The sequence below is a fragment of the Mus musculus genome, chromosome 7, assembly GCF_000001635.26.
Source record: "Mus musculus strain C57BL/6J chromosome 7, GRCm38.p6 C57BL/6J".
Classification (NCBI taxonomy): domain Eukaryota; kingdom Metazoa; phylum Chordata; class Mammalia; order Rodentia; family Muridae; genus Mus; species Mus musculus.
This window is the reverse complement of record NC_000073.6, coordinates 79,445,909-79,473,883: the sequence shown is the minus strand read 5'-3', so window position 1 is coordinate 79,473,883 and position 27,975 is coordinate 79,445,909. Positions and strand designations below refer to the sequence as shown.

Genomic DNA, 27,975 nt, shown 5'->3' with positions numbered 1-27,975 from the left:
CTGAAAGTTTAGCCCTAGTTACTCCTCAAAGCCATGTCTCTGCAAGAGAAACATATTTCTCTTTATGGTGTTTACACTTGGCCCAGCTGATGGCTCGATCAGAAAAATCTGTGGCATATAAATGGCAAGAAACTTATTTACTGCCTCAGGCTGATAGAACAAGTACTCTGGGATCCAGGTAGCCACTGGAGGTCACAGCTGGAGGTCACAACTTCCTCACTGTCTGTCTGGGTCTAGGTTTATCTACATAGGGCACTGCTCACTGGGCTAGCTCCTGCAGAAGGAGCACTTTATTGACTGGAGGGTTGCTCAGTGTAGTGGTGATCCCAGCACTTGGAAGGCAGAGGCAGGTGGATATCTGTGAGTTCAAAGCCAGGCTGGTCTACGTAATAAAACCTTGTCTCAAAAAAATGAACACAACCAAAACAAACCAACCAACCAACCAACCTCCACCAGGCTATAGGGCCCTGGCCACGGCTCTGAGCCCGAGGATACACACATCCTTCAGCAGCCTAGAGCTCTTTCCTGCTGACTTGTCTTCCAGGATGGGTCTTTGTTTTTCACGGCCCATCTTCGTGGGGGATCTTTTCTCAGGAATGGATGAAAATGACACTTTTAAAAGTCAGTATTTGCTGAGTATAGCCAGTTTCTGTAAGTATACAAAATTATATGAGAGACAGCAGTTTGGTGGTCTTTTTCTTTAAAAGAAAGATTTGTTTTTATTTTATGTGTATTTTTTTTGTTTGGTTTGGTTTGGTTTTTTGAGACAGGGTTTTTCTGTATAGCCCTGGCTGTCCTGGAACTCATTATGTGTATGTTTTTGCCTGAATGTATATGTGCTCCTTATGCATGCAGTACCCACAAAGGCCCAGCAGAGGGCGGTTGTGGAATGTCACCTGGGTGCTATACCCCAAACCTCTGCAGGAATAGCCAGTGCTCTTAACTGCTGAGCCAGCTCTACAGGCCCCTTTCAGTTTCAGACATGTATATAATACCCTCTCCTCTCGGTGCCTTCTCACCCTCCTACTCCCCCACTCCCCTGTCCCCCCACTTCCCCTCCTCCTGTACCCTGACTCCTCACCCTGACTCCCCAGGACTGTTCATACTGTCTTTTCTCTTTGTTTTTTGTTTTCAGGCGCACTAAGTTTGATTAGGCCCTTTGTATGGATTGATATTTTTTTAACATGTTAAAAGTTACATATTTTTAAAAAGAGCTATATATTTAATTAGAAAATTACTTATTCTGTGCATGAATGCCTTGCCTGTATCTATCTATGTGTGTATCACATGCCCACCTGGTTCCCGAGGAGGCCAGAGGGGGCAGTTGGTCCTTTGGGACTGGAGTTCCAGCAGCAGCAGCAGTGTAGATGTACTAACAGCAAGAAATGAAGGCAGACAGGCTAAAAGCAATACTGCTTCCCCATAGGATCTCCTATTCACTGAGCTTCAGCTGGAAGGTGATTCCCACTTTTGGGAGGGTCTTCCCTCATGTAATCCCTCCAGGAAGTAACCTCACAGACATCCTAGAAACACATTTCTTTTTTTTTTTTAAGATTTATTTGTTTGTTATATATAAGTACACTGTAGCTGTCTTCAGACACTTCAGATCTGAGGGTGTCAGATCTCATTACAGATGGTTGTGAGCCACCGTGTGGTTGCTGGGATTTGAACTCATGACCTCTGGAAGAGCAGTCAGTGCTCTTAACCATTGAGCCATCTCTCCAGCCCGAGACACATTTCTTAGCTGCTCATAGACCCAATCAAACTGACAAGACCACCTAGCACAGCCAAATGCCAACTTCCACATACATGTATGTATAGCCACATACATATATGCCCCACCCCACCCCCTTATGCCCCCAGTACAGCCAGTACTGGACTTAGACCCAAGTACTAACTGATCCCTAACAAAGGCATTTCTGCAAGTCCCCCAGGCAGAGAGGAAGTTTGGAAGTATAAAGCTGACCTGGTCATTATTTGGCCACTGTCCCACACAGGGACAGTCTGCCAAAGGCTCCAGGAGCCCTCACCTACCCCGGGTCCCAGAAGGTAAGGTGGAAACTTACATTTGCATATTTAATCTTCCTCTTTTGTGGAAGAAGATGCCCACAGCCATACATACTATGTGACATAGGGACATTTCTTCCTTTCTTTTTTAAAAGAATTTTAAAAATTTATTTTAGGTATTATGAATGCTCGCTCTATCTGCATGTACGCCTGCATGCCAGAAGAGGGCATCAAATCCCAGGATAGATGGTTGTGAGCTACCATGTGGTTGCTGAGAGTTGAACTCAGACAGTGCTCATAACTGGGTCATCTCTCCAGCCCGAGAGACCGATTTCCAAAATTGACTTTCTATTACATACGGGTAATTGGTTACATCACACCTGTGCAGGTAAGGGCAGGTAAAAAGCCATCGATGGACGTGTATGTCACTGTTGGAGACAAGGAAGCTTCCTGCGGAGAAAAGACTGCTCTACGACCATTTGTGTGTTTCCTCACAAGGCACTGGTATACAGAGGTGGCGTTTATTGTTCTTATCATCACCTATTGTCTCTTCCTGGTTTTTGGTCATGACTCAGGGGTTGACTCAGTCCTCAGGATTGGGGACAGAGCTCGTGAACTAAACTGAGCTGGTCAGGGCATCCACGGGAACAGTTTTCCTTCCATCATCAGTGTGGCTGGTTGCCATGGAAACTAAAAGGCAAAGTATCAGCTCAGGACCCCCAAGACTAACTTCTCAGATCAGTGCTCAGCACCAAGGAGAACTGTTTGCCCCAGAGGGGCAAAGGGCAGAGAATAAGAGATAAAGACAGTGATAGAGGATGAGGGAGAGGGGAAGGGAACAGGGAGAGGAGGGGTGTTTGTCCCAGAGGACACGGGTCTGCCCCTTAGGCAAATGGTGGTTTATAAAGGTGAAAGGGGAAGCCCCAAGTAAGGATGAGGCGTTAATTTAAATTGGACATGTTTGTTAGGTGAGCCAAAGGAGACTTTTTTTTTTTTTTAAATCCCTTCCCCCAAAGGTGACTTTTGATGGCTGGGTTTCAATACTTTGGTAGCTGGATCTTGGTCATCAGCCTCAGGAGAAAGAAGTGTCCAAATAAGGAAATAGACCTTGGGGGCTAGCTTTAGGGATATAATCTAAGGTTTTAGCGTGGCAGAGGGAATGGGGGAAAAGGGTAAGGCCTTCCAGAACTGCTCTCAAACTGGCCAGAGTCCTTTCAAAAAAATCCCCCTGCATGCCAGAAGATAAAAGCTGGTGTCTCCTCCTCTTCCTCCCCTTCCTCTTCCCTCTTCCTCCCCCCCTTCCTCTTCCCTCTTCCTCCCCCCCCCTTCCTCTTCCCTCTTCCTCCTCCCCTTACTCTTCTCTCTTTCCTTTTTTTTGAGACAAGGCCTAATTATGTAGGCCTGGCTGGCCTAGAACTCACAGAAATTCTTTCGCCTCTGACTCTCAAGGGCTGAGATTAGAAGGCCACGTGCTGCCACTCCCAGCTGTGTATTCTCTCTCCACCTGTGTCCACATGTGAGCCACACACCGTGAATGTCAGAGGGGGACATCCAAGAGGGGGCTCTTGCTCTCCACCGCAAGAGTCCTGGGGATCAAACTCAGATTTTCAGGGTTGGCAATGAGCACCTTTATCTGTTGAGCTGTATTGCTGGCCCCCGGGTTTATTTTATTTTAATTTATTTATTTTTTGCTTTTTTTTTGCGTGGGGGGGGGTCTGGGAGGGAGGAGGGGTTTCTGTTCTTTGTTGTTTGTTTTTTTTTGTTGTTGTTGTTGTTTTTGTTATTGTTGTTTCGAGACAGGGTTTCACTGTGTAGCTCTGGCTGTCCTGGAAGTCACTCTGTAGAGCAGGGTTGAGACTGAAGGCATGCATCACCATACCCAGCCGAGGAGTGGATTTGAGACAGGGTGTTTTGCAACCCTGGTTGAGCTAGGCTTTCTGTTACTGGTGATAGAAAACTCCCTCACTTCCTTTTACTTTACTGTTCTTTTTTTTGTTATCAGTTAAATGTCACTGAGGTACTCTGAGCTTAGAAGAGATGGGGCTGGGCATAGGTCGCCACAGTTGCAGAGTGGGCTCCCCGAGTCATTTATCTTGGCCCTCTGATAATCGGGGATGCTGGAGGTGTCTATGATACGAACATTTTTCTCTTTTAAAAATTAATGCATTGAATTATATAAAACAATGGTATTGATACATGCATACAATGTACTTTGACCAGTATTTTGAAAAAGAACTTGATAAGTATCTCATATATAAAAAAATTCCTTTTTACTTATCAGGCGTACCCTTTTCTTTTCTTTTCCTTTCTTTTCTTTTTTCTTTTCTCTTGAGGCAGGGCCAGGTTGGCTTTGAATCCATTACATAGTCACAGATGAGTTTGAATTTCTAATCTCCCTGCTTCTTCCTCTCCAGTGCTGGGAGTAGATTCTTGCTCTCTCTGGTTTGAGGCATCTGAGGAATTCTCCTTCCTGCCCCCTTGTGCTGTTGCATCCTCTCATGGACTGAACTCAGGCCTCATACTGAGCTCCATCCCAGGGCTTGGCCTTCACTTAGTGGTGGTGATCAGTGCTGACCACCGGCTTGCTGGCGCCTGTTCTAAGGCTATTGTCTGTCCCCTGTTATCTCTCCGTGCCTGCTGAAGCGACAACGGAACTGTTATCCTCTTTCATTAATGGGGAGATAAGAGTGATAGGGAGGTAGGGCTGCTTGCCCTAGAGCGGACAGCTGGAAGACACAGCAGTCACATAGCACACCAGGCATTGGGGTTGCTCGTTGTCCATCTGAACTCGGGATATTGGCCAGCCAGCCTAACTGATTGGCACACTCTTCAGTGAGAGAACCTATCTGATACTTGAACCCAGAGAAAAGGGTACCTCACTGCTTCACTGTGCAGTGCTTAGTGGCGAACCCCGAAATCATCAGCTCTGCTCCCCAGTACAATCTAGTACTGGGTAGGTCACCAGGCAGGCTTTGGGTGACTCCACTGGCCAAGGAGACCAAATGTCTCCGTCTGCTCTTCCTGCATCCCTCACATTTGCTAACTTCCTGGTGGCCATAGTGGCTCCTGTGGTTTCCTGAGCCATTTAAGTAACTCTGCTGGCCTCTCCAATTAGTCCGTAGGGCTGTGGGATGTGGCTCTGTTGGTAGAGTGTTGGCCTAGCACACAGCAAGCTCTGGGTTTCATCTTCATAAAGCAGGTGTAGAGTGGTGCAGCCTGTGATCTGAGCACTCTGGAGGTAGAGGCAGGAGGATCGGAAATTCAAAGTTGAGAGAGAACTAGTTGGTGGACTCACTAACTTCCAAAGGAACGAGGCTGAACACACACCTACAACACTATACCATGTAACCATGTCATCTTTAATAACTCCAGGAGTTTGGCCCTGTTATGGGTTTTACAGAGGCTCAAAGATCCTAGCAGGAAGATTTCTCTGTGTGAGAGTGGACCTGGTCTACATAATGAGCTCCAGGCCAGCCAGGGCTGCATAGTGAGACCTGGCCTCAAAAATAAACAAATATAAAACTCCTCAGGCAACCCCCACCCCCAAAACAGACACACTCAGCAGGAGCCAGAGACAGGAGACAGAGATTATTTGAGGCATGCTGGAGGTGGGGTGGGGGAAGATCAGTTAATAGGGTATTTGTTTCTTTGTGGGTCAGATGTCAATTTAACACAGGCATGTGTATGTGGAGACCAGAGGTCAGCCTTGGATGTTTGTTTCTCAGGACTTGTTTATCTTGCCTTCTGAAACCAGGCCTCTCATGGGGACCCAGATTTTGCTGATTAGATCGGGTGATCTGTGAGTCTCTGGGTGTGGCAGCCCCCCCCCCCCCCGCGTACCCCCCCCCTCACGTATTCCCTCCCTTCACGGCTTCAGGTAGGTGCTCGCTCTTGCAAGCCATGCTCTTCCCCCCACTGAGCTATTCCCACAGCCCAGGGGAGGGCTCCAACACAGCGTTCTGGGGTTGAAGATGTGCATCACTGCTTCCTGATGATGCGGGGTTTGTTAGTCCATTAAATCGCAGTTTCTAGGCTCTTCCTCGCAGCTACCGCTCTTTGAAACTCCAATGGCTGCAATCAAAGTTTTGAAAAATTTACAGCGAGTATAACACCGTTGAGAACAAGGCACGGGTATGGCTAGCGCCACGTGGCAGCTTGCCTAGGCTCACAGATGAAGAGAACACTGAATTTCAGTAGGAGACTATGAAATAAAAATGAAATTGTTTTTCCTGCTCGGAGGCTTCCTGAGTTAAGAGCCTCTCCTTTTTCACCTTATAGCAAAATAAACTGAGCAAAGTTATGTAAAAGCAAGAAGAATCACAAAATAAGGAATCTCTTATCTAGTTGACTCTGGTTTGTGTGTGTATATATATAAAACTGATAACCAACCAATCAAACAAACAAAAATCACTTTATGTCTATTAAGTACATCTAGAAAAATGTATAAGAATGTCTCAGCTGGAGAGCTAGATTGTGGATATTTGTAGTTCAAGCACTGAGGCGGGAGGGCAGCCAGGGCTACCGCGTAAGTTCTAAGTTACAATGTGAGACCTCATCGTTAAAAACAAACAAACAAGCAAACAGGCCGACAGACAGACAGACAAAAGAGGGGGAAGAAACTAAGAAAAGGAGAAAGGAGAAGGGTTCTGTATGAGTCCCTGCCGCTGCTAGTGACAGGAAAAGCGGATAGAGGAGCGACTCCTGAAAAAAGTCAAAGACCCTCTCTCCTGTACACAGTTCTCAGCGTCCGGGTGGTCTCGCTGGTTGGAAGTGGGGGCTGCCGTTCAGCGCGGTCCGAATTTTTTCCCTAATCAGCTGCTTGTGCCCCCTAGTCTGCCTGAAGCAATCCTGATCTTTTCTTTCCTCGTACGGGACTCTCGACTTGAATCCCTGGGTCCCAGTTATTCACCCAGGCCATATTCGCCTGACCCTTTGCAGCTGACCCTCTACGGAGAGCTGGGAGCAGAAACAACCGGAGCAACGGGAGGTGGACCCAGAGATTGACAGATCTCTGAAGCGGGACGTGCTTCAGCTGTGCCCGGTGGGCGCGACCAATCGGACTCAACAGCATCAACCCCCAGCATCATTGTCCGGGATAGGAGGGAGGAGACTCCATCGAGGCTTAGCCTTTGCGGTCCATAGGTGACAAATCTAGACTTCGGACGGCACGTGCTCCGTTTGCTCCACTCTCCATCCGGGACAAGGCTCTCGACCGCTGTCACCGTTTAAGCAATGTGTCACCCTGACAGTTGTTTGCTCAGATCCTTGAGTTCCAAGAATTAAGTTTAGACTAGAAGTTGGTCATAACCACTACGGTCAATTTCGCTTTATTTCCAAAGGGAATCTTGGGATTAACAAACTGACAGATAAAAACAACATACAAGTCGACCGCGGCAGGACTCGAACCTGCAATCTTCTGATCCGAAGTCAGACGCCTTATCCATTAGGCCACGCGGCCGCCAGCGAGAAGGTGCCTTTACTTAGCTTAAAGCGTGTAGCCGCCTTCAGGCTCGCGTCAGACTGGTCTATCTTTTCCGTGGGGAGGGAAGTAGCGGAGGACCTCACCCGGAAGTCCCTCTGCACCCCCGCGGGCGGGCGGCTCCATTGGCGGCGCTCTTATTGGACGCTCGGGGGAGTCTCCCGCCTGCCTCTGGGTAGCCGCGGGACCCAGTTCGCGCAGACGGGAAGTTGCGGCTGCTCCCGAGACCGCACGCCACCCTGAGGCTGCGTGGGCCGCGCGCCGCGGACGCCGCGTCGTCGCCGGGGCTGTGGGCTGCCGCAGAACGGGAAGCGCGAAGCGGACCGAGGTTTCCGGCGGGCTCGGCAGGGGGAGGGCCGGGCGCGGCTGCTCCCTCTCCACTCGGGAAGCCGGGCCGGGAGCAGGGCGGCGGCTGCGGCGGGGACCCTGTGTCCCGGCGTGCGGGGGTGGCCGCCGACGCCCCGACCAGGGCGCCCTAGGCCCGCCCGGGTGTGGGTGCGGACCCCGAGGCTGTGGCTCGTTCGGCGGGTTTCGAAGTTGGGGCGCTAGGCCCTCGGGCCGCCGGCGGGGTGGGACTGGCAACTGCTGTCTGCCGAGCGCCTACTGGGGTTAGGGCCACTCGACGAGCGCGCCCTCTGCCACTCTTACAGCAGTGGCCCGTGGCTCTAGAGTTCTTAACCCCATTTTACAGAGGAGGAGGTCGGGGCCTAAGGAGCTGGGCCAAGGTCACGCAGTTGGAGAGCCAGAACCCTGGTCTGTCTGCGTCTCCCCATTTCAGCATCTCCAGCGGCTTCTCCCAAGTTAACTGCCGAGCCGGTGTGGCCCTGTCCTCGGGAGGGGGCAGTGCCATTTCTTAAGGTTGTTGGAGGCGTAACAGAAAAATGTCCCTACTCCGCTCTGGCCTTTTGGCTAAGATCAAGTGGAGAAAATGCTTGTTTGGCACGCAGCAGATGTTTGTTGCGGGATAAGCGGTTTGTTCAAGTCCGTGACACTTGTAATAACACTTTTATCGTCTGTCTCCTTTAGGACTTGTGTGAGGAAGGCAGGCATGGTGAGACCTATTTCACTGACAGGAGCACAGAGAGGGGACGCGTCTCTCTCTGAGTCTTTCGGCCACTAAAAGCAGTCAAGCTGGAGCCCAAAGCCCGGTGCCCCGACTCACAGCGGGGGGCTCCCTGCACCAACCATGAGCCGCCTGCTCTGGAAGAAGGTGGCTGGCGCCAAGGTCGCCTCAGGGCCAGTACCAGCAACCGCGCGCTGGGTCTCCAGCTCCGTCCTCGACCCCGTCCCCAGCGACGGGCGGCCGCCGTCGCAAATGCCCTCCTCCGAGAATGGGCAGCTGCGGCTCAACCCTCTGCTCATCCAGATGTTGTCGAGAGGCCTGCACGAGCAGATCTTCGGGTGCGGCGGGGAAATGCCCGACGAGGCCGCGGTGCAGCGCAGCGTAGAGCACCTGCAGAAGCACGGGCTCTGGGGGCAGCCGGCCACGCCCTTGCCAGACGTGGAGCTGCGCCTGCCCCGGCTCTTCGGGGGCAACCTGGACCAGCACTTCCGCCTCCTGGCCCAGAAGCAGAGCCTGCCTTACTTGGAGGCGGCCGCCTCGTTATTGGAGGCCCAATTGCCCCCCGAGCCCAAGAGCTGGGCCTGGGCGGAGGGCTGGACCCGGTACGGCCCCGAGGGGGAGGCCGAACCCGTGGCCATCCCCGAGGAGCGGGCCCTGGTGTTCGACGTGGAGGTCTGCTTGGCAGAGGGAACCTGCCCCACTTTGGCGGTGGCCATATCCCCCTCGGCCTGGTAAGTCGGGGGTTAGCAACAGGGGACTACCGTTTGTAGGGGGCCCAGCTTAATGGTTTGGTTCGGAGAACATTTTCTGAGTTCCCTCTGTGTGCAGGTTACTCAACCTGCTTAATCCTGCTTCTGTGAGGCTCGCTATGGTGGGAAGGTGCATAGGCTCCAGGCAACACCCAAGCGCATATCAGGGCCCATTCGGAGGATACCGTGTTGTGTTTGAGACAGACTGAGAGACCATTTAAGATGACCACGAGTTTGTGCCTCAATCCTGACCCCCAAGAAGCTTCCGTGAGAAGTTAGTCTGAAAAGCCATTTGTCCCGTGTTTGGTTTTGGGAGTGCCGACGGTTAGTTTGCACAGGAAGGTGTTCCTGAGGTGGGATTGCTCTAGGCGGTTTACAGTGCTCACATCCCCAGTGTCTTCCGTAAATGCCAGATCTTTCCGAATGCCCGTGAAGGTAGCCTAGTCTTGCCCACCCCCCAGCCAAGAATTAGTACTTCCTCCTAAGTAGAGATTTTGGTCTCAAAGAAGTATATCCAGTCTCTTCCTTTTCTTTTTAAATAACTTTCTAAGTGCTACCCAGGTTTCTTTTTCAAGCAATGATGGCAGTACTGTTTCTCCCCCTTTTTATTCTTCTTCGTTCCAGGATTAAAATACTATTTACAGCCTTAATGCTTTCAGGCATGGCCAGCAAAAAAAAAAAAAAAAAAAAAAAAAAAAGTTGGCAGTTTCTTTATTCCTATTGGAAGCTCCATCTTTGTAAAGAAAGCTGCGAAATGTTATATATGCAGTTGAAAATGGTGAAAGCATGGCTAAATAGCTAAGGTAGGCACTCCTGGCTGGAACGAGCGCATCTAGATGGTTTCGTCCTCGGTGACTTAGTTGAAGCTGAGATAAGAAGCACAGGGCTCATGTGACGTGGTGGCCAGAGTCCAGGGGAACAGCAAGCCATCGTCTGAAAAGATAGAGCAGGTTTGGGTGGCTGGACGGAAGCAGTGCCCATGAGGTTTTTGGTCAGTTGGGCATTTTTGGACAGGTCAAGTCCCTGTTCTTCCTTTCCACCTTTCCATCTTCCTCACTTCTCTCTCCTTCCCATTCTGCCTCCATTCTCATTCCATTCTGTCAGTGGGCCTGGGGGCACCACAGAGTCTGCCTGACTGCAGAAGCCAGTGCTGAGGTCTGGGCTTGCGCGAAGACCTTTCTCCTTGTCATGTGACTGTTATAGCTGTGGACAGCATGTCCACGTTACCTGCCACCCGGGTGTATAACCTGACCAGCACACAGCCTGTAGGAGTGGGGCAGACAGCTGGGCCTCCCAGAAGGTAGCTTCCAGAAGGCTTGTGGTAAGGGCTTTAATCAGTCACTTGCCTGAAGGGAGATCACCCAGGCCCTTGGCGTTTGGGAGTCTAAGGAGAACTTCATTCAGCATTGATAACATGGATTCCAGCTGATCTGAAGTTTGGCTCTCCTTTTTTTTTTTTTTTTTTAATCATACCTAAGTTTATATTAAGATGGCTTCATACACAGCTGCAGGCTTGTGTCTAGACACCAGTTTGACTTCTGTTAACTGAAGTTCTTGTCATTGTCATAGCTTCAAGTATGTAGCATTCTTTTTTTTTTTTTTTTTTTTTTTTTTTTTTAAAGATTTATTTATTTATTATATGTAAGTACACTGTAGCTGTCTTCAGACACTCCAGAAGAAGGAGTCAGATCTTGTTACGGATGGTTGTGAGCCACCATGTGGTTGCTGGGATTTGAACTCTGGACCTTCGGAAGAGCAGTCGGGTGCTCTAACCCACTGAGCCATCTCACCAGCCCGTATGTAGCATTCTTGAGCCCTTGCTTCTGTTGTTACAAAGGACTTTGACAGGCTGGGGTCAGAGGAAGGCTCCAGCGTGGGTGCTTTATGTAGTCCCACCATGGAGTACGCACTAGAGTTTGCCAGATTTAAAGCAGCGAGTTTTTCAGTTGGAAACTTGAGGCAGATCACTCCTGTGTTCCTTAAAGGTTGGAGGGAGCTCTGTCAGAGCTGTACTGTCCACTGTGTGGCCTCAGGCCTTTGGAAGTGTGCGTGGCTTGGGGCAGGTCTCCGTTAGCGGCCACTCTCCTCACTTTGGGGTCTTGAGCAGACTAGCCTTCTCCTGAGTCAGTCAGGCCTTGCAAACAGCACTCATCTGTCTCTTCCACACCCACTGTGGCACGTGTGCATACATTCTCATCTTGGCGCTCGCTCTCACTGAGGTGGTTGCTCCTGTGCATGATTTATTTGTCCTTCGGAGTCTTTGCAGCCCTCAGCCAATTCACACTCTGTGTATGCAGCATTTGTCTTTCTAAAAAAATTTTTTTTTCCACTTTAAATTCTCCACTTTGGGTTGTATCACCAGCCATCTCCTTAATTAGCACTTGGCATACTAGCTGTTTTGTGCTTAAAGACACAAGGGGTTGGTCCTATTCGTAAAGGTCTCAGAGCTTGCTGCATACCCAGTGGGCCCACACACCTTCCTGCCCATGGCACCCAGTCATAGCCGTTAGCTCTGTTAATCTGTGGGAGGCGAATAGTAAAGGGGCTGTGTCATTTCTCTCCTCAATGATACCCTGACTTCTGTGACAGTGAGTGGCGTGAGGAGCAGCCCTTGGGGACCTGGCATGTGTGGGTGGTGTGGAATAGAAGTCTAGTCCTTCGTGGTAACCCTGTCCACTCTTGCCTCTTTCAGGTATTCCTGGTGCAGCCGGCGGCTGGTGGAAGAGCGTTACTCTTGGACCAGCCAGCTATCGCCGGCTGACCTAATCCCTTTGGGGGGCTCCACTAGTGCCAGCAGCTCCACCAAGCAGGATGGGCAGGAACAGTTAGTGGTGGGGCACAATGTTTCCTTTGACCGAGCCCATATCAGGGAACAGTATCTGATTCAGGTAAGGTTTGTGGGAATGGAGTGCTGTAACATAAGGTGGGCCAAAAGCCCTGTCACCTTTGCTAGGAAAAGCCTCGCTTTCTCCGTGACTGTTTCCACCCCCTTTCCAGCATTGCTGGGACGTCTGTTGACCAGCTTTGCTTGATCTCTGCTCAGCTGCTGATCTCCAGAACAGACTTACAACACACTAGCATGGTGTTTGAAACTGTTGTGGCAGATGACTCCTGTCTTCCCTAAAGACCGCAGGGAGCTCCATCCCTGCTGTGTTGGCGCAGGACTGGGAGTTAGTCCAGGATAAAATGGCTCTTATCTTAGAATGGCATTTTAGAGTTTTTGAGGGCTCTGAGTTACAGCCTGGGCCACATCCTGCCTCAGCTGTTGATGGGCAGTATTTTTTCCTTAACATCTCTAAGCCCCAGTCTCTATAAAGAGAGATAACAGAAGCTCCCTCAGTGGACTTTGAGCAGAGTTTGAATAGCACACATGTCAGACAACCAGAGCTGTCTGATGTGTGGTAGTGACAGTTCTTAGATTATAAAAAACCCTTTTTCTTTGACTCTTCACAGCAGGGTAAGGTGAATGGCAGGGCAAGGGAGTAGGCCTAGTAACACCCTTAGCCTGGCATTTAAGGTGCTAAGGCCTTGCTGACTTGCCAGGGACCACAGCTTGGGAAGGCCAGGACCAGAGCTGGGGGTCTGGCCCATAGCTCTGAAGGCCTTGTTTAGTCAGTCTACCTGGAGTTACCGGGCTGTTGCTGGAAGCCTGGAAGTACTTGTGCACTGGAAGTACTTGTGCACTGGAAGTACTTGTGCACTGGAAGTACTTGTGCACTGGGACTGAGCCACTTCTGCACGTTCGGGAATTGGGCAGGTCCCTTATAGGCGATAGGTCAAGCATGAGACTTCTGTGTTTTATGTTGGAGGCTGTGTGCTGGGGGCAAAGGCTGTGTGAGGAGCTAAGGAGGGGCTGGCCAGCTGGCCCCTGTGTTGCAGCCTTCCCTCCCCTGCCCTTCCTTCAGGACTCCCGGATGCGTTTTCTCGATACTATGAGCATGCACATGGCCATCTCGGGGCTGAGCAGCTTCCAGCGCAGCCTGTGGATGGGAGCCAAGCAGGGAAAGCACAAGACCCAGCAGTCCACAAAGCGAGGGCAGAAGTCCCCGAGGAAAGCCAATGGTCCAGCGGTGAGTGTGCATTTGGGTCTGTCTAGAGAGGGGTGCTTAAGATCCATCCCGTCAGTGGTCTACTTGTTGCACTTGAGACCAAGCTGACTTCCCTTTGGTTTCTCAGATCTCATCTTGGGACTGGATGGATATCAGCAGTGCCAATAATCTTGCAGATGTGCACAACCTTTATGTGGGGGGACCTCCCTTAGAGAAGGAGCCTCGGGAGCTGTTCGTCAAAGGCAGCATGAGGGATATCCGAGAGAACTTCCAGGTATGGTGCTGGCACAGCCAATACACAGGCTGTGAGTAACTGCAACTGAACTTGGGGAGGTAGCTGGGGTTGTCCCTGTCTTCCTCCATTGTCCCCGCAACAAGTTCCTTGTTACCTTGTGCTAGGATCTGATGCAGTACTGCGCCCGTGATGTGTGGGCCACCTTTGAGGTTTTCCAGCAGCAGCTGCCACTCTTCTTGGAGAGGTGAGGGGGAGCCAGGGGAATCCCTGGGGTGGGTGGGCTCTGGTACTCGGTCCCATTGTAATCAGGTAGGGCTGATTCTTCCTTAGGCTGGCCACTTAGCTTTTGTAGGCTGAGAGAATGGAGCCCCTATATTCAATGATTGTCTCCTGTGGTCATTTATGGCAGCCCTTGGTGTTTGTCCCTTAGGTGTCCCCACCCAGTGACTCTGGCTGGCATGCTGGAGATGGGTGTGTCCTACCTGCCTGTCAACCAGAACTGGGAGCGTTACCTGACAGAGGCACAGAACACATATGAGGAGCTCCAGCGGGAGATGAAGAAGTCGCTGATGGATCTGGCTAATGATGCCTGTCAGTTGCTCTCAGGAGAGAGGTAGTCAGGTTCTGGGCAGGCTGGGTCAATGCAGGGTACAGGCAGGTAGGAGGCCTGAATTTTAGCTCAGCCTTAACCCTAGCCTGGTGGACTGGCTCTGCAGGTACAAAGAAGACCCTTGGCTCTGGGACCTAGAATGGGATTTGCAGGAGTTTAAGCAGAAAAAGGCAAAGAAGGTGAAGAAGCCAGCCTCAGCCAGCAAGTTGCCCATCGAGGGAGCTGGGCCCTTTGGGGATCCCATGGATCAGGAAGGTGGGAAGCTTAGATGGGAATGGGACAGGGTGATCTCTGGGACAGACCTAGAACCCAGGGGACCCTTGGAAAGGGTTGCTGTAGTCTTTCAGACCTGTGAGTCCCTTCTGGTTCTAAGCTCCCGAATTGTGCACAGATCCTGGCCCGCCCAGCGAGGAGGAGGAGCTTCAGCGAAGTGTAACAGCCCACAACCGGTTACAGCAGCTGAGGAGCACCACGGACCTCCTGCCTAAGCGACCCCAGCACCTTCCAGGACACCCTGGGTAAGACTGGCTCTCCATAGCACACAGAGGCTGTCTTGTAGGATCCTCGGGCCCTCCTTGTTTGGGCCTCAGCAAGGTCTGGGACCTGGGATGTCTTGACGTGTGTTCATCCTTCCGTTTCTGCTCACTTGTGTTGACTCTGACCCTGATGGCACAGTGCGTTGCGGTCAGGCATGCCGCCTGTGACAGCAGCAAGGACACAAATGGAAGGAACTCATCTCTCTTCCAGGAGCAGTGGTGTGCAGACCAGCCGGGGAAGCTGACCTGTAATAAGACTGTATAGTCTGAGGCAGTTCAGTCCTGCCTCTGGCAATAAGGGGCACTTTCTTTGAGGAGGTGCTGCTCATTGGTGTCTTAGAGACAGATGAGGAAAAGGGCAGCCATAGTGACCAGTGAGATAGCTCACTGCACTCTTGTGAGCCTGGATGCAAATACCTTCATGGTGTCAGCTCTGGTGATCAGCCTGTGAGAGACAGCTGTGTGTCTGCAGCAGTGGGAGTTGTGATGGGTAGGAAGGAAGCTCTGCTGCTGCTGAGAGGCTACAGTGAGGCTTGGAAAGGGCCTTTGACTGGAGGATGCCAGTGAGACACACAGATCAGTAATGCTAGGAGATGCCACATAGGTTCGAAGCCCCCCACAAGAGGCACCAGAACGCTTGGAGGCCTGGAGGTGGGCTGAGGTATGTCGTGGAAGAGAGACCCTTCCTACTCCCTTCTCCCTAATGGAACACTTTTTTTTTTTAAACCCCTGTTGTGGGGAATAGGTGGTACCGGAAGCTCTGCCCTCGACTAGATGACCCTGCCTGGGCTCCCGGCCCCAGCCTCCTCAGCCTGCAAATGCGGGTCACTCCTAAGCTCATGGCACTGACCTGGGATGGTTTTCCTCTACACTACTCAGACTCTCATGGTTGGGGCTACCTAGTGCCTGGGCGTCGGGATAATCTGACCGAGCCGCCAGTGAGCCCCACTGTAGAATCCGCTGCAGTAACCTGCCCCTACAGGTAAGACTCAGGTTCCAGCTCCACGGAGGAAGGGGCTGCGTCCCTTCCTTTCCGAGGTCAGGTCTGGCTGATGGGAAGGGGTCTAGTTCTTTGTCCCAGCAGCACGGCTGCCTTTGCACGAGTACAGAGGGAAGGTGGGCCAGCCTGCAGCTTTTCTTGAGTGGAATGTGAGTGCTCACTACAAGCCAGCCACCATGCTGCTGAGCGTTGTGCAGTGAAAACCTCACTTAGTATCTAAGCAGCTCAATGAGAAAAGAGTTTTACTTTTATTTATTTATCTTTTATTTTATTTGATTTTCGGCTTTGAGTTGGGCTCATTCCAAAGCCTAGGCTAGCCTAGGATTCACTATGTTGCCTAGGCTGCTCTCAACCTCAAGGCCATCTTACTGCCTCAGCTTTTCTTTCTTTTTTATTTTTCCCCATCATCATCATCATCATCATCACTTTTCTACTTTATGACTCTCCGTATGTGTACCACTTATATGCCTGGTATATGGTGGAGATTAGAAGAGGGTGTAACTTTGGAACTGGAGTTATAGATGGTTGTGAACCAACTTGTAGGTGCTGGGAACCGAACCTGTGTCCTCTGGAAGGGCAGCGGGGCTCTTAACCACTGAGCCAGCCCTCTATCTAGCCCATTGCCTCAGCTTTTCAACTACTGAGATGATAGGTGTGTGAGGAGTTTTTACATGTGGCTGGCTTTCTCTCTCTCTCTCTCTCTCTTCTCTCTCTCTCTCTCTCTTCTCTCTCTCTTCTCTCTTCTCTCTCCTCTCTCTCTCTCTCTCTTCTTTTGAATTTTCAAACTTTATGGTGCTAGAGATTGAACTCTGTCCTCATACACAGGAGGTCCAGGCCTGGCAAACACATTTATAACTGACAGCCAAGACAAGCTGACGTGTTTGATGGATAGACAGGTGTTATGCCGAGGTCAAGGTAGTGAAGGTGGCCCAGGGTCCTGGTTCCACAGGGTGTCAGGAATCACAGGGCGTCAGATTTTCAGAGGAAGGACTGACACGGCCTTGCTCCACTGAGCCCACACCTGGGTGTGGACAGGAGCTAGCTCTGCAGGTAGCCTTCTGTGCTCATGTCCCCTGCTGTGCTTCCAGAGCCCTCAAGCATAGAGGAACTTGAATTTGAGTCAGACCAGTTATTGAAACCCAGCCTGTCACCAGTGTGCTGAAGTCAGTTGGGTTGTTCCCCCCAATTCAGAGAAATTAAAAGCCATAGAAATCGTTGTCTCCTTCCTCAGCTGATGTGAGATCTAACCAAGGACCAGAAGAAAACCCCAGCGAGCTGCCTGGCCTGAGCAAGCTCCTGGTAATCAGCAGTTATTTTCTCTGCACAGAGCCATCGAGTCCTTATACAGGAAGCACTGCCTTGAACAGGGGAAGCAGCAATTGGAGCCCCAGGAGGTAGACCTGGCTGAGGAGTTCTTACTCACTGACAGTAGTGCCATGTGGCAAACGGTGAGGATGCACTCTGACTGTGAGCCTGCTACGTGAGGGTCTGTCTCTCTAGCAAAATGGAACACCTTTTGTATGAGAGCTGCCACTGGTTGCTCACCCTAGATTGGTCTAGTCTGAGTTCTTTGGAGGGAAAGGCTGGTGAATTCAGGCCTACAGCTGCCTACCTCTCACACCCCGATTCCTGGGCCCATCTAGGTAGAAGAACTGGGCTGCTTAGACGTAGAGGCTGAGGCCAAGATGGAGAATTCAGGGCTGAGCCAACCTCTAGTTCTGGTGAGCAAGACACCTACCTGCTTGGGCTCTCTGGGTGGGTAGTGGACAGTTGGGACTTCCCACCAGAGTTCACTAGGTTTTGGGAGACTTGGAGATGCTGCCCTATTCCCCTGTGGTTCTTAACTGTAGGGGACCAAGGAGGGAACCTGTGACCATGCTCTCCTGTCACTTTGCAATTTGCCTGCTCAGTTTCAGGCCCTTTCCCCACCCCCACCTCCCCTACCCGCTGGCCCTTGCTGAATGCAGGTGCTGGAGCAGGGCCTGATCTGGGTGTGTGGCCCCACAGCCTGCTGCTTGTGCCCCCAAATCCAGCCAGCCCACGTATCACCATGGCAACGGACCTTATAATGATGTGAATATCCCTGGTTGCTGGTTTTTCAAGCTGCCTCACAAGGTATGGTTTGTGGCTGCCTCATGTTCTCACTGTGATTCTGACCCACAGTAGGACTTCATGCTTACTCAGACCAGGAAACTGCTTTTTGTGGGATTGACAGTCATAGAGGCTCCTAAATCATATGATTTAGGGCAATTTTCATGTCTTATTGCTTTTGATTTTCTATTGAAAATTGAGTGGTGAGAGGCATCCTGGTGGGGTTACCTGACATATATCAAGTGTGTAACATTGTATCTGTCATCTGGTAGCTTCCGTGGGCTGTTGTTACTAGCTTTGTCTGATCATAGCATTCTTGTATGTGCACTTAAAGATATGCAGGATACCTGGTGGGAACTGCCCCAGCTGCTGGAGGTTTTAGGTTCTGTTGGGAGAAGGCCCAGTGTCCGTGTCCGTTTCCTACCTGGTGCTGTGCTACCTGTCCCAACCCTTTCTTTGTCCTCCACAGGACGGTAACAACTACAATGTGGGCAGTCCCTTTGCCAAAGATTTCCTGCCCAAGATGGAGGATGGCACCCTGCAGGCTGGCCCAGGAGGTGCCAGTGGGCCTCGTGCCCTGGAAATAAATAAAATGATTTCTTTTTGGAGGAATGCTCATAAACGTATCAGGTAGGCCAAAGTGGGGTTACAGGAGGCCTGTCTGTATGTCTGTCAGGCATCTGTGGGCCCGAGCTTCCTTTCCTCCAGTTCTGCTCTGGCATTGGTGACTTGCCTGCACTACTCCAGAGGGCAGCCTAGATGGAGAGCTTAGTGTTGGTCCTGGTGACATGGGTCTTGGGCTTGATTTCTCTGTTTATGTAAGGAGGACTTTGTGTTTACATGGAAGGATTTTGGCTGTCCCCAACTCCATGGTTTGTGGATAAAGACCTTGGAGGGCTGGTTATCTGAAACCTATATTAGGCATTGAGAGCTGAAACTGTCTGTCGTGGCAAATGGATTTATCTCAAAGGTCATTTCCAAGATGGTTATGATCACAAGGCCTCTGTGAGGGGATTGGTACATTCTACCCTGATTCTTCTGTTGGGATCCAGAGCCCACCCTGAGTAAGGTTAGTAAGAAGTGTTGATGCCAGGCTTCAAGGGCCACATAGCATCCCTGAAACTGATGGGGCTGCAAAATGCTGGTGACAGTGCATTGGCGTACATTATGCCGTGCTGAGCTAGCCTTCTTGTCCTACAGTTCCCAGATGGTGGTATGGCTCCCCAGGTCAGCTCTGCCCCGGGTTGTGACCAGGTATGGTATACTGGGTGCTTGTGAGATAGAGAGCTGAGTGGTGTGGGTCTTAGGGCTAGAACAAGCCTGCTGACACTTCTTTGCTTCTCCCTATTCCAGGCACCCCAGCTTCGATGAGGAAGGCCACTATGGGGCCATCCTACCCCAGGTGGTGACTGCTGGCACCATCACCCGTCGAGCTGTGGAGCCCACGTGGCTCACTGCCAGTAATGCTCGGGTATATGTCCTCTCTGTTCCTGGATTCTCTTCTTCCTCTTTCAGGTCTTTGGAAACGATCTCAGAGCCTTTGGAGTTTTAGTCAGGGGTATGAGAAAGAAAGTTCTCTGGGCTACAGAGGGCTCAAATCTGGCTTCACGTCATCCATTCCTTTAGCAAATGTGTTTTAGGTACCTGCTGCTGACTAGACAATTCTAGGCATAGTGGCCACAGCTGTCATAGTTTAGATGATCCAGGTCAGTGGGGTCTGGTGTACAGTTTCATAGGATTCTTCATCTTCTAGCTGGATCGGGGCTGTGTGGCATTCTCCAAAGTCTTTCCTCAGGAGAAATACCAGCACTTAGTCAGCACTGGGCCTAGAAATCCAGGGTAGCAGATGCCTTGGGCTTCTAGGTGGTCCTGATCCCACTCTTCCTGCAGCCTGACCGGGTAGGCAGTGAGTTGAAAGCCATGGTGCAGGCTCCACCTGGCTATGTCCTTGTGGGTGCTGATGTGGACTCACAGGAACTGTGGATCGCAGCTGTACTTGGAGATGCTCACTTTGCTGGGATGCATGGTAAGCAGGGGTGAGGCGACAGGACCCTTGCTTGGCCAAGGAGGATGGGCCAAGTGTCTGAGCTTCTCGCTGATGTCTGTTCTCCAGGCTGCACGGCCTTTGGCTGGATGACTCTGCAGGGCAGGAAGAGCAGAGGCACTGATCTGCACAGCAAGACAGCTGCCACTGTGGGCATCAGCCGAGAGCATGCCAAAATCTTCAACTATGGCCGCATCTATGGGGCTGGGCAGTCCTTTGCTGAGCGCCTACTGATGCAGTTCAACCACAGGCTCACAAGGCAGGAGGCAGCTGAGAAGGCCCAGCAGATGTATGCAGTCACAAAAGGCCTGCGCCGGTGAGGGTCCCTTTTCCGCCCACATTAGCATCCCAGGACCACAGGCCTGCTTTACAGCTCTCTTCCATCTCTGGGCTGTCACTTGAGTGCTGTCCCTCTAAACCTAGCTGCGGGATGGTTTATCTTTTATCTTTAGAGTTGTAACATTGTCTTTATAGTGTTAGTTTTTCCTTCACAGGGTAAAACTGTACTTAGGGTATGTTGTCATCAGTGGTTATTTATAACACAGGCCCAACCTCCTTCCTTATGTAACACCCGCAGGAGGTTAGGGGTCCTGTGCTCATTGCTGTAGGAACAAAAGTAAGCAGATAGACAGGCGCTGAAGGAGCAGAAATATGCAAAGCCTGAGTGCAGGCCCTCCTTCAGCAGTGCTCCACGAGGTGTGCTCAAGGCCAAGTGCAAGGGAGGAGAGGTGGCACTACATTGGCAGCCTTTTTTTTTTTTTTTAAAGATTTATTTCATGTATGTTATTCACTGTTATTGTCTTCAGACACACCAGAAGAGGGCATCAGATCCCATTACAGATGCTTGTGAGCTACCATGTGGTTCCTGGGAATTGAACTCAGGACCTCTGGTAGAGCAGTCAGTGTTCTTAACTGCTGAACCATCTCTCCAGCCCTTTTTTTGGTTTGTTAAAAATTAGGTATACTGTGAAGTGTCTTTGTTTTGTTTTGTTTTAAATTAGGTATACCGTGAAGTGTCCCCATTTGGGTAGCTGATTGACTGTGGAAACCTTAGTTAGGTTTCTATTTCTGAGGGTAACACCACGACCAAAAGCAATTTTGGGAGGAAAGTTTATTTAATCCTAACAACCCTTAGGTTTCGTATCACTGAGAGAAACTCAAGTGTAGAGACCATGGAGGAATAATATATACTGGCTTGCTAAGCCTGCTTTCTGGCATACTCTGGGATTACCTGCCTGGAGTCTCCCACAGTAGGCTGCGCCCTCCCTCATCACTCTCTAATCCCACACACACAGCCCTACAGATCTGCCTGTAGGTGAGTGCAATGAGGCATTCTCTCAGTTGGCCCTGGGTTTTTGTCAGCTTGATAGAAACCACTCAGCATATTCACTTTTGACAGAGAACAAAAACATCACAAGAATTTGAATTGAAGGCCTAAATTGTGGGGATGTCCTGATGTCCCTTGCAATAGGTGACATGGTCTGGAGCCCCGAGGAATGCTGAGAGTCTGGAACAGTAGGAGTTAAGAAGTTGGGCTTGGCTGACATGTTTTTGGTTCCTCCAGGCCCCTTCTCCCCTTCAGGGGTCCCTTGAACTAATAAAAGGCTGTTGTTGGTCATTGGGCACTGGGACTGTCTGCCCATCACTGAGTTAACATGATACAGCCTAGGTCTTTGGGGACACAAAAGCCTGTGTTTCTGTGTTGGCGTCTTCCTAGTTGCCATCCCCAGTGAGTCTGTGCCACAGAGGAGGTCATATAATGGGATGACATGGTGCTGCTACTACCCCCAGGTATCGGCTGTCTGCGGATGGTGAGTGGCTGGTGAAACAGTTGAATCTTCCTGTGGACAGGACAGAGGACGGCTGGGTCTCCCTACAAGATCTTCGAATGATCCGAAGAGAAGCTTCAAGGAAGTGAGAGCCTTGTGTGGTGAAGATGCGGGGACTTGTGGGGTCCCAAAGGGCTGACCAAGGGGGTCTTTGTTCCCCCAGGTCACGATGGAAGAAGTGGGAGGTAGCCTCTGAACGAGCATGGACAGGGGGCACAGAGTCAGAAATGTTTAATAAGCTGGAGAGTATTGCCATGTCTGATACACCACGTACCCCAGTACTGGGCTGCTGCATCAGCAGAGCCTTGGAGCCCTCAGTTGTCCAGGGAGAGGTGAGGTGTCTTGCCGCCATAGAGTGTGGTGAGAAGGTGGGGCTGGGAGGCAGGGTTCCTGGCCGAGAGGTAGATGGTGAGTGGCTCACTGATGTCCCTGTATCTCTAGTTTATAACCAGTCGTGTGAACTGGGTGGTACAGAGCTCTGCTGTAGACTACTTACATCTCATGCTTGTGGCCATGAAGTGGCTGTTTGAGGAATTTGCCATTGATGGGCGCTTCTGCATCAGCATCCACGACGAGGTTCGCTACCTGGTGCGTGAGGAGGACCGCTACCGTGCCGCCCTGGCACTGCAGATCACCAATCTCCTGACCAGGTATGTTGGGTCTTAGGGCTCACTGAGCTCACTGAGAACTGACTGGTTCAGCCTTTTTATTTTTAAAGTTGATAGAAGTCCTAAAAAGGACCTTAACGTTAGTCTGAAAGTGGCATGTTGCGATACTGAATCATCCTCGTGGCCAGGTCACGGGCTCTGGCGTGTTATTGCTCCCCTGGATTAGTATTGTATGCCTGGAGTCAGTGTGGAGACATTCAAGAGGAAATACAAATGCAACTTAGAAAACATGTAGTGTCTTTGTTTCGGGTGTTCTGGGTTTTTGTTTTTTCTTTTGAAACAGGGTCTTTCTATGTAGTCCTCGATGTCCTAGAACACTATATAGACCAGGCTGGCCTTGAACTTGGAGATCCACCTGAATTCACTCAGGTTCACCACTCTGCCTCCCCAAGTGGTGGGACTAAATAAAGGTGTGTGCCACCACACCTGTTGAATTGTATTTATTTATACTAAAAACCTAGCTCATGTAAGTTATTGTTACTATTCCCTGTTGATCTGCCAGTCAGAACCTATTTGAGTACCATGAGCTAGCCTGATAATGGATGGATAACAAGCTTAAAGTGCAACATCATTACCCGTGCTCTCCTATCTCCTGGACTTGGGGATGGTTGTGTTTAAAAGTACATATTTATTTCTCATATTTGGGTTCAATTTCTTTTTTTATTTTTATTTTTTAAGTATCAATAAGAAAAGTGTGTTGAGTCCCTAATTGTATCTCAGTATCTCAGAGGTATTAGGCGGTATAGCCTCCAGTCTCATGGTTTTGCTAAGAGCAAGTGATTGAAATAGGAGAAACGCTGCTCTGTCATTCCTCATGGAGTGAGGAGCCTATCTTCACAGCAGGGCATGGCGGTGAGGGAAGACTTGGTTTCTTTCAGGTGCATGTTTGCCTATAAGCTGGGTCTGAATGATCTGCCCCAGTCAGTCGCCTTTTTCAGTGCAGTAGACATTGACCAGTGCCTCAGGAAGGAAGTGACCATGGACTGTAAAACTCCTTCTAACCCAACTGGGATGGAAAGGAGATATGGGATCCCCCAGGGTGAGTGCACTCTTTGTTCCCTCTACATGTAGAATGGGAAGTAGCTTAGAACCTCGGGGCTCTCGGCAAGAAACATGCATTTAACTTATGCAGTATTCTAAAATGAATATGATATTCAAATCACAAAGGGAACTGTTGCAGAGGGTGGCTCATAGTAAATGAAGATGTTAGAATTTCAAATGTTCCATGTACGCTGACCCATTTTCAAAACTACACCAGAAATGTTTAAAGTTTTATTGTATAAGCCAAAGTGCATTCTTATGTGGAAAAAATGTATCTGTGCTGAAAATGCCAGAGTTGGTTAGAAAGCTTGTGTTATAATAAGACAAGCTGCCACTCTCAAAGACTCCCTCACACCCACTGTCTTTGACCCCAACATTCAGATTCTCATTTCTGAGTTCAGTCACAATTCTGGAGGCATCCTAACCAATTTCCACCGTCTTACAGGTGAAGCACTGGATATTTACCAGATAATTGAACTCACCAAAGGCTCCTTGGAAAAACGAAGCCAGCCTGGACCCTAGCTCTGTCTGGAGGTTCTGTATTTGCTCCTGTGGAGCTTTATTGGAGCGGTGCAGGTTCCTAAACTCAGGCTTTCAGATGTGCTTTTTTGCAAAAGGCAGCCATTTTTCTGTAGCAGGACCTGCCCAGGAAAGTCCTCCTAACGGAAGGCACAATTCAGTGCGTTCAGAACCAGGACACCAACATCAGTGCAGGCTGTGTGACAAGGGGTACTGTTGGGCACAAATGAAGCAGATGCCCCAAAGGTCACATTAACTCAGGCATTTCTTCCTCCTCTTCTTGGCTGGTTCTCTGTCCTGCTGTGTATGTGCTGATGCAGTGCCCTAGAAGGGGAGAGTAGAAATTTTGACAACCTTGTTCTAAGGTGATGGGAATAAAAACAAACACCAAACTCCTGGAACAGTTGTGCTTTCCCGTCTGCTGCCCAGGTTGTGACTTAGAACTCCGTCCTGAGTAGATGGACGAGATGCTGGGAGCCCGGAGCATCACAGCTACAGACGGCCTGGGGCACAGTGATGTACGGAACTCCGCATCAGCCGGCTAGCCAGATTATTTTATATAAATGTCTAATTTTGACTGGGTCTTGTCTACTGATATTATTTCTAGCTTTTACAAACTTAAAATGGAACCCACATTGGGCTCAGGTGATGAATGGGCCTACCTTGAGGGAGGGTGTAAAAGCCAGCCAGAATGCTGTAGAAACAGGACCCCAGGACAGGGGAGTTTGTCTGCTACTTTTCATAGAAATATATACCAAAAGCATAGCAGAAGTAGGCACCAACCTCTTCGTTTTCGTCTTCCTCATCCTCTCGAAGAACCATGTCGAGGACACTGCCTTTGATCTTGAAGTCCCGAGAAGTACTCAGCTTCATGTGCTGCATCAGGTTTACCTGGGACAGCAGAAGGTCCTTTCAGTGTGTACTTGGAGGACCCTTTGCTTTTACCAGATGACATTCACCTTGACCACCTCTAGCTGTGCTGCCTGCCACAGAGCTTGCTAGACTCCTTCCAGCAGTAAATGAGAGTGGAAATAAAGAACATTTTTACCTTGGACTTTTTAGACAGTTGGATAAGAAATTTTTCATACTGTTCAATGGCAAAGACAAGGTTAGGGATTGGCTTGGTTTCACGAAGAACTTTGGCCTAAGAGTAAAAAGATATAAGACATTTCAGGTTCAGTGGCTTTTGAGGTTTTTATGTAGCATCTCTCAAGAAGGAACCCACTTTGGCACATGCTGTATTTCTTTTTTCTGATAGTCAAATGAATTTACATTGCTAAGATTAGTCCCTAAAATGAGTATACTGTGTAGTTTCCCGAGTCACTTAGACTGACCTCCCACTCTTCATGCCTGGACTTCAGATAAGTGCCACCACCCCCACTTTTAACAATGACATACACTGTTAACTTATTTGGCTGGTCTTCTGGACATTAGCTTTATTTCCTTTAAGAAACCACGTGGTGAGGACCATCCTGTGCCTAGGCCTTTGTATATCCTAAAAGGAATTGTTACAGCCCCATTTCCTAAATATAGTAACTTTACCCCCTTCCTGCACTCGCCAATTCTTAGACCCTTATGGAGCGCCATTTCCACTCTTGCTTTTTTAATGTCCAACAAGACCCGTGGGTCTGAGTGGCCAGGGGGAGCTTACCATGGTTGTGCTCACTGCAGCCTTCTCCTTTTCTGAGCACTTTGGGGCGTCACTGCTCTTATTCTAAAGAAACAGAAACATTGTCTTATTCTTCAAGATGCTATATCTGGGAAGCACAAAAGTTGTGAGATATATATCTCCATCCCTTGAATGTCTGCCTCCTTGGGTATGTATATTCTTGGAAGTACCATATCAGTGTAGCCACTAAGCTACTATACAGATAGGATTAAGGTAGCAGGAACAGCTGACTAGGGCTATGCAGAGGTCTGCAGCCAGTCTTAGAGGTAATCTTATACACAATATAGTCACTACACTTCGGAAGTTATAAAGGGTCACAGAGACACTTCCTTGAGTTGTAACTAGTATGAATCTCTTAGACAGGAAGAACTGGTATTGGTGTACACCTTTAGTCCCACAGAAGAGGTAGAGGCAGGTGGGTCTCCTTGAGTTCTAGGCCAGTCATGCTACAGGACCATGACCCAGGACAGGCAGAAAGCTACACTGTAAAAACCCTGTCTGAAATAATAGCAACAAAATACTAACAGGGCAAAAGAAAGCCAAGATCTAAGAAGAGATGGGAGAAACCACCCAGTTTGAGTGAAACAGGAAACCTTCATCTTAAAAGGCTTCCGTTTTAACTTTCCAGCAGCGGAGTAGGGGCAAGGAAGCTTCTGAAAGCAGAGAGACTGTACTGGTGAAGCTACACAGAAGGTACACAGGTTGATTCTTGTGTTATGCTCGAAAAGGTTTTGGAGGTGCTGGTAGAAAAAGTCCTAGGAAGCAGGGGTAAAGAGTAAGGTCCTGTATTAAGAAGGGACTTCACCTGAACACATGGGATGGGACCCATCTCCGGTTTGTGGCTGAGGTGGCACCCTGTTGAGTCTCCAAGTAAACCTGTGCACTGCCAATAACTGCTGACTAAAACAGGACCAAGACTCACAGCTGTCTTGAGTCTCTACAGGATGCTTTATGAAGTCAGTGTGACCATAAACTCATACAAAAATGATAAGCTGAGCGTGGTGACACATGCCCTTTGTACAGAGAGCCTCAAGTACATAGTTCTAGGCTAGCCAGAGCAACAAAGTGGGCCCTCTCAAAGGGTGTGTGCATTGAGTATGACAGCATGCTTATAGTTCCAGAACTTGACCTGAGGCAGGTGGATCTCAAGTTCAAGACTAGCCTGCACTACACAGAAACTGAAAAGATTCGAGGGACCCAGACCTCAGGAGTGGAGGGTATCTATCCTACAGAAACAACAGATTGAAAGAATGGAGTCCACATGGGAATGTACGAAGTTTGAAGTGTGAGAGGACATGTCTGCAAGCGTTTAAGAGAGAAAAGGACCAGGGGTAATTAGCTTGTCCAGAATATCCAGCTGGGTGTGGCAGTATACTTCCTTAATCCCCAGGCAGATAGAAGCCAATGTCAAGTTAGCCTGGGCCACACCATGCATGCAGGCAAACAGTCTCTGAGGATCTATACATGACATCATTTCTAACAAACCCCTGCCCTCCACCCCTGAAGTGCTGCTGCACTCACACCTCCGGCACCTGACCCTGCCTCCTCCCATGTGTCAGATGCTGTTACACTAAAAAGAGGCCCAATGCATGGACTTGCAGGCACCCGGAAATGAGCCAAGGCTGCCTTGTTCCTTCTGTACTCCAAATAGAAGTATACCAAATGCCTCCTATCTCTAGAATAGAGATAGGTTTCACTGTTCTGCTGGCTAGTCTTACAGCAACTTGACACACAAGCCAGAGTTATCTGAAAGGAGTGAACCTCGGTTGAGAAAATGTCTCCATAAGACCCAGCTGTAGGGCATTTTCTTAGTTACTGGTATAGTTACTGGTGAAGGGCCCTGTCTACTGTGGGGGTGCTACACCTACACTGGTAGTTTTGGGTCCTATAAGAAAGTAGGCTGAGTAAGCCACAGGAAGAAAGCCAGCAGATCACCTCACCTCCAGAGCCTCTGCATCAGCTTCTGCCTCCAGGTTCCTGCCCTGTTTGAGTTCCTGTCCTAACTTCCTCCAATGAAGGACTATGATCTGGGAGTGTAAGCCAAATAAACCCTTTTCTCTTCAACTTGCTTTTTGATCATGGTGTTTTGTTGCAGCGATAGAAACCCTAAAACACTAGGTATCTCTGGCTTATGACATGTAGACTTTATATACACCAGGTGCCCAAGCAGCTCCTGGGACATGCAACATAGTCCCTTTTCTTATTACTGGTTTTGTGCACTGTGTAGCCCTGGCTGTCCTAGGACTTACTCTGTAGACCAGGCTGGCCTTGAACTCACAGATTCACTTGCCTCAGCCTCCTCAGTGCTGAGATTAAAGGCCTGTACCACCACTTCCCAGCCTTTTTCTTCTTTAGAGATTGATTTTTATTATTTTTAAATATTCTC

General features: G+C 49.6%; 2 protein-coding genes and 1 non-coding gene across 14 annotated transcripts in view; 1 reads left to right on the top strand and 2 right to left on the bottom strand.

Annotated features, from left to right (window-relative positions):
- The first annotated feature begins 5,972 nt into the window (after positions 1-5,972).
- Positions 5,973-27,653, top strand: Polg (polymerase (DNA directed), gamma). Of its 10 annotated transcripts, none has more exons than XR_003946418.1 (23): positions 7,571-7,814; positions 8,513-9,280; positions 11,991-12,186; positions 13,204-13,368; positions 13,475-13,621; positions 13,747-13,826; positions 14,013-14,195; positions 14,299-14,447; positions 14,584-14,710; positions 15,474-15,710; positions 17,056-17,176; positions 17,372-17,449; positions 17,696-17,843; positions 18,289-18,449; positions 19,020-19,073; positions 19,173-19,290; positions 19,710-19,845; positions 19,933-20,179; positions 21,655-21,777; positions 21,856-22,024; positions 22,134-22,342; positions 23,239-23,399; positions 23,847-24,321. XR_003946418.1 is itself a non-coding variant. In NM_001360095.1 (23 exons), the coding sequence occupies exons 10-23, from the start codon at positions 15,547-15,549 to the stop codon at positions 23,921-23,923; spliced, it is 1,926 nt and encodes a 641-aa protein (NP_001347024.1). In that variant the 5' UTR covers positions 7,611-7,814; positions 8,513-9,280; positions 11,991-12,186; positions 13,204-13,368; positions 13,475-13,621; positions 13,747-13,826; positions 14,013-14,195; positions 14,299-14,371; positions 14,584-14,710; positions 15,474-15,546; the 3' UTR covers positions 23,924-27,653. The 10 variants fall into 10 exon arrangements, 6 of the variants coding, with proteins under 6 accessions (XP_006540771.1, XP_030098081.1, XP_006540774.1 ...); NM_001360095.1 differs by having other exon boundaries at positions 7,611-7,814; positions 14,299-14,371; positions 17,736-17,843; positions 23,847-27,653; NM_017462.3 differs by having other exon boundaries at positions 7,611-7,814; positions 17,736-17,843; positions 23,847-27,653.
- On the bottom strand, positions 7,393-7,465 carry n-TRtcg5. The gene has a single exon. It is a non-coding gene; the product is annotated as a tRNA-Arg (tRNA).
- The window catches only part of Fanci (Fanconi anemia, complementation group I), a 57,955-nt gene continuing 53,597 nt past the window's right edge, over positions 23,618-27,975 (bottom strand). For 2 of the 3 annotated variants that reach the window (XM_006540738.3, XM_017322082.2), the window contains 4 exons: positions 25,572-25,634; positions 24,969-25,064; positions 24,704-24,811; positions 23,618-24,244 (listed from right to left, as the gene is read on the bottom strand). In XM_006540738.3, coding sequence (XP_006540801.1) covers positions 24,173-24,244; positions 24,704-24,811; positions 24,969-25,064; positions 25,572-25,634 — 339 coding nt within the window. In that variant the 3' untranslated portion in view covers positions 23,618-24,172. The remainder of the gene's footprint in view (positions 24,245-24,703; positions 24,812-24,968; positions 25,065-25,571; positions 25,635-27,975) is intronic. The other variant, NM_145946.2, reaches the window with a different exon arrangement.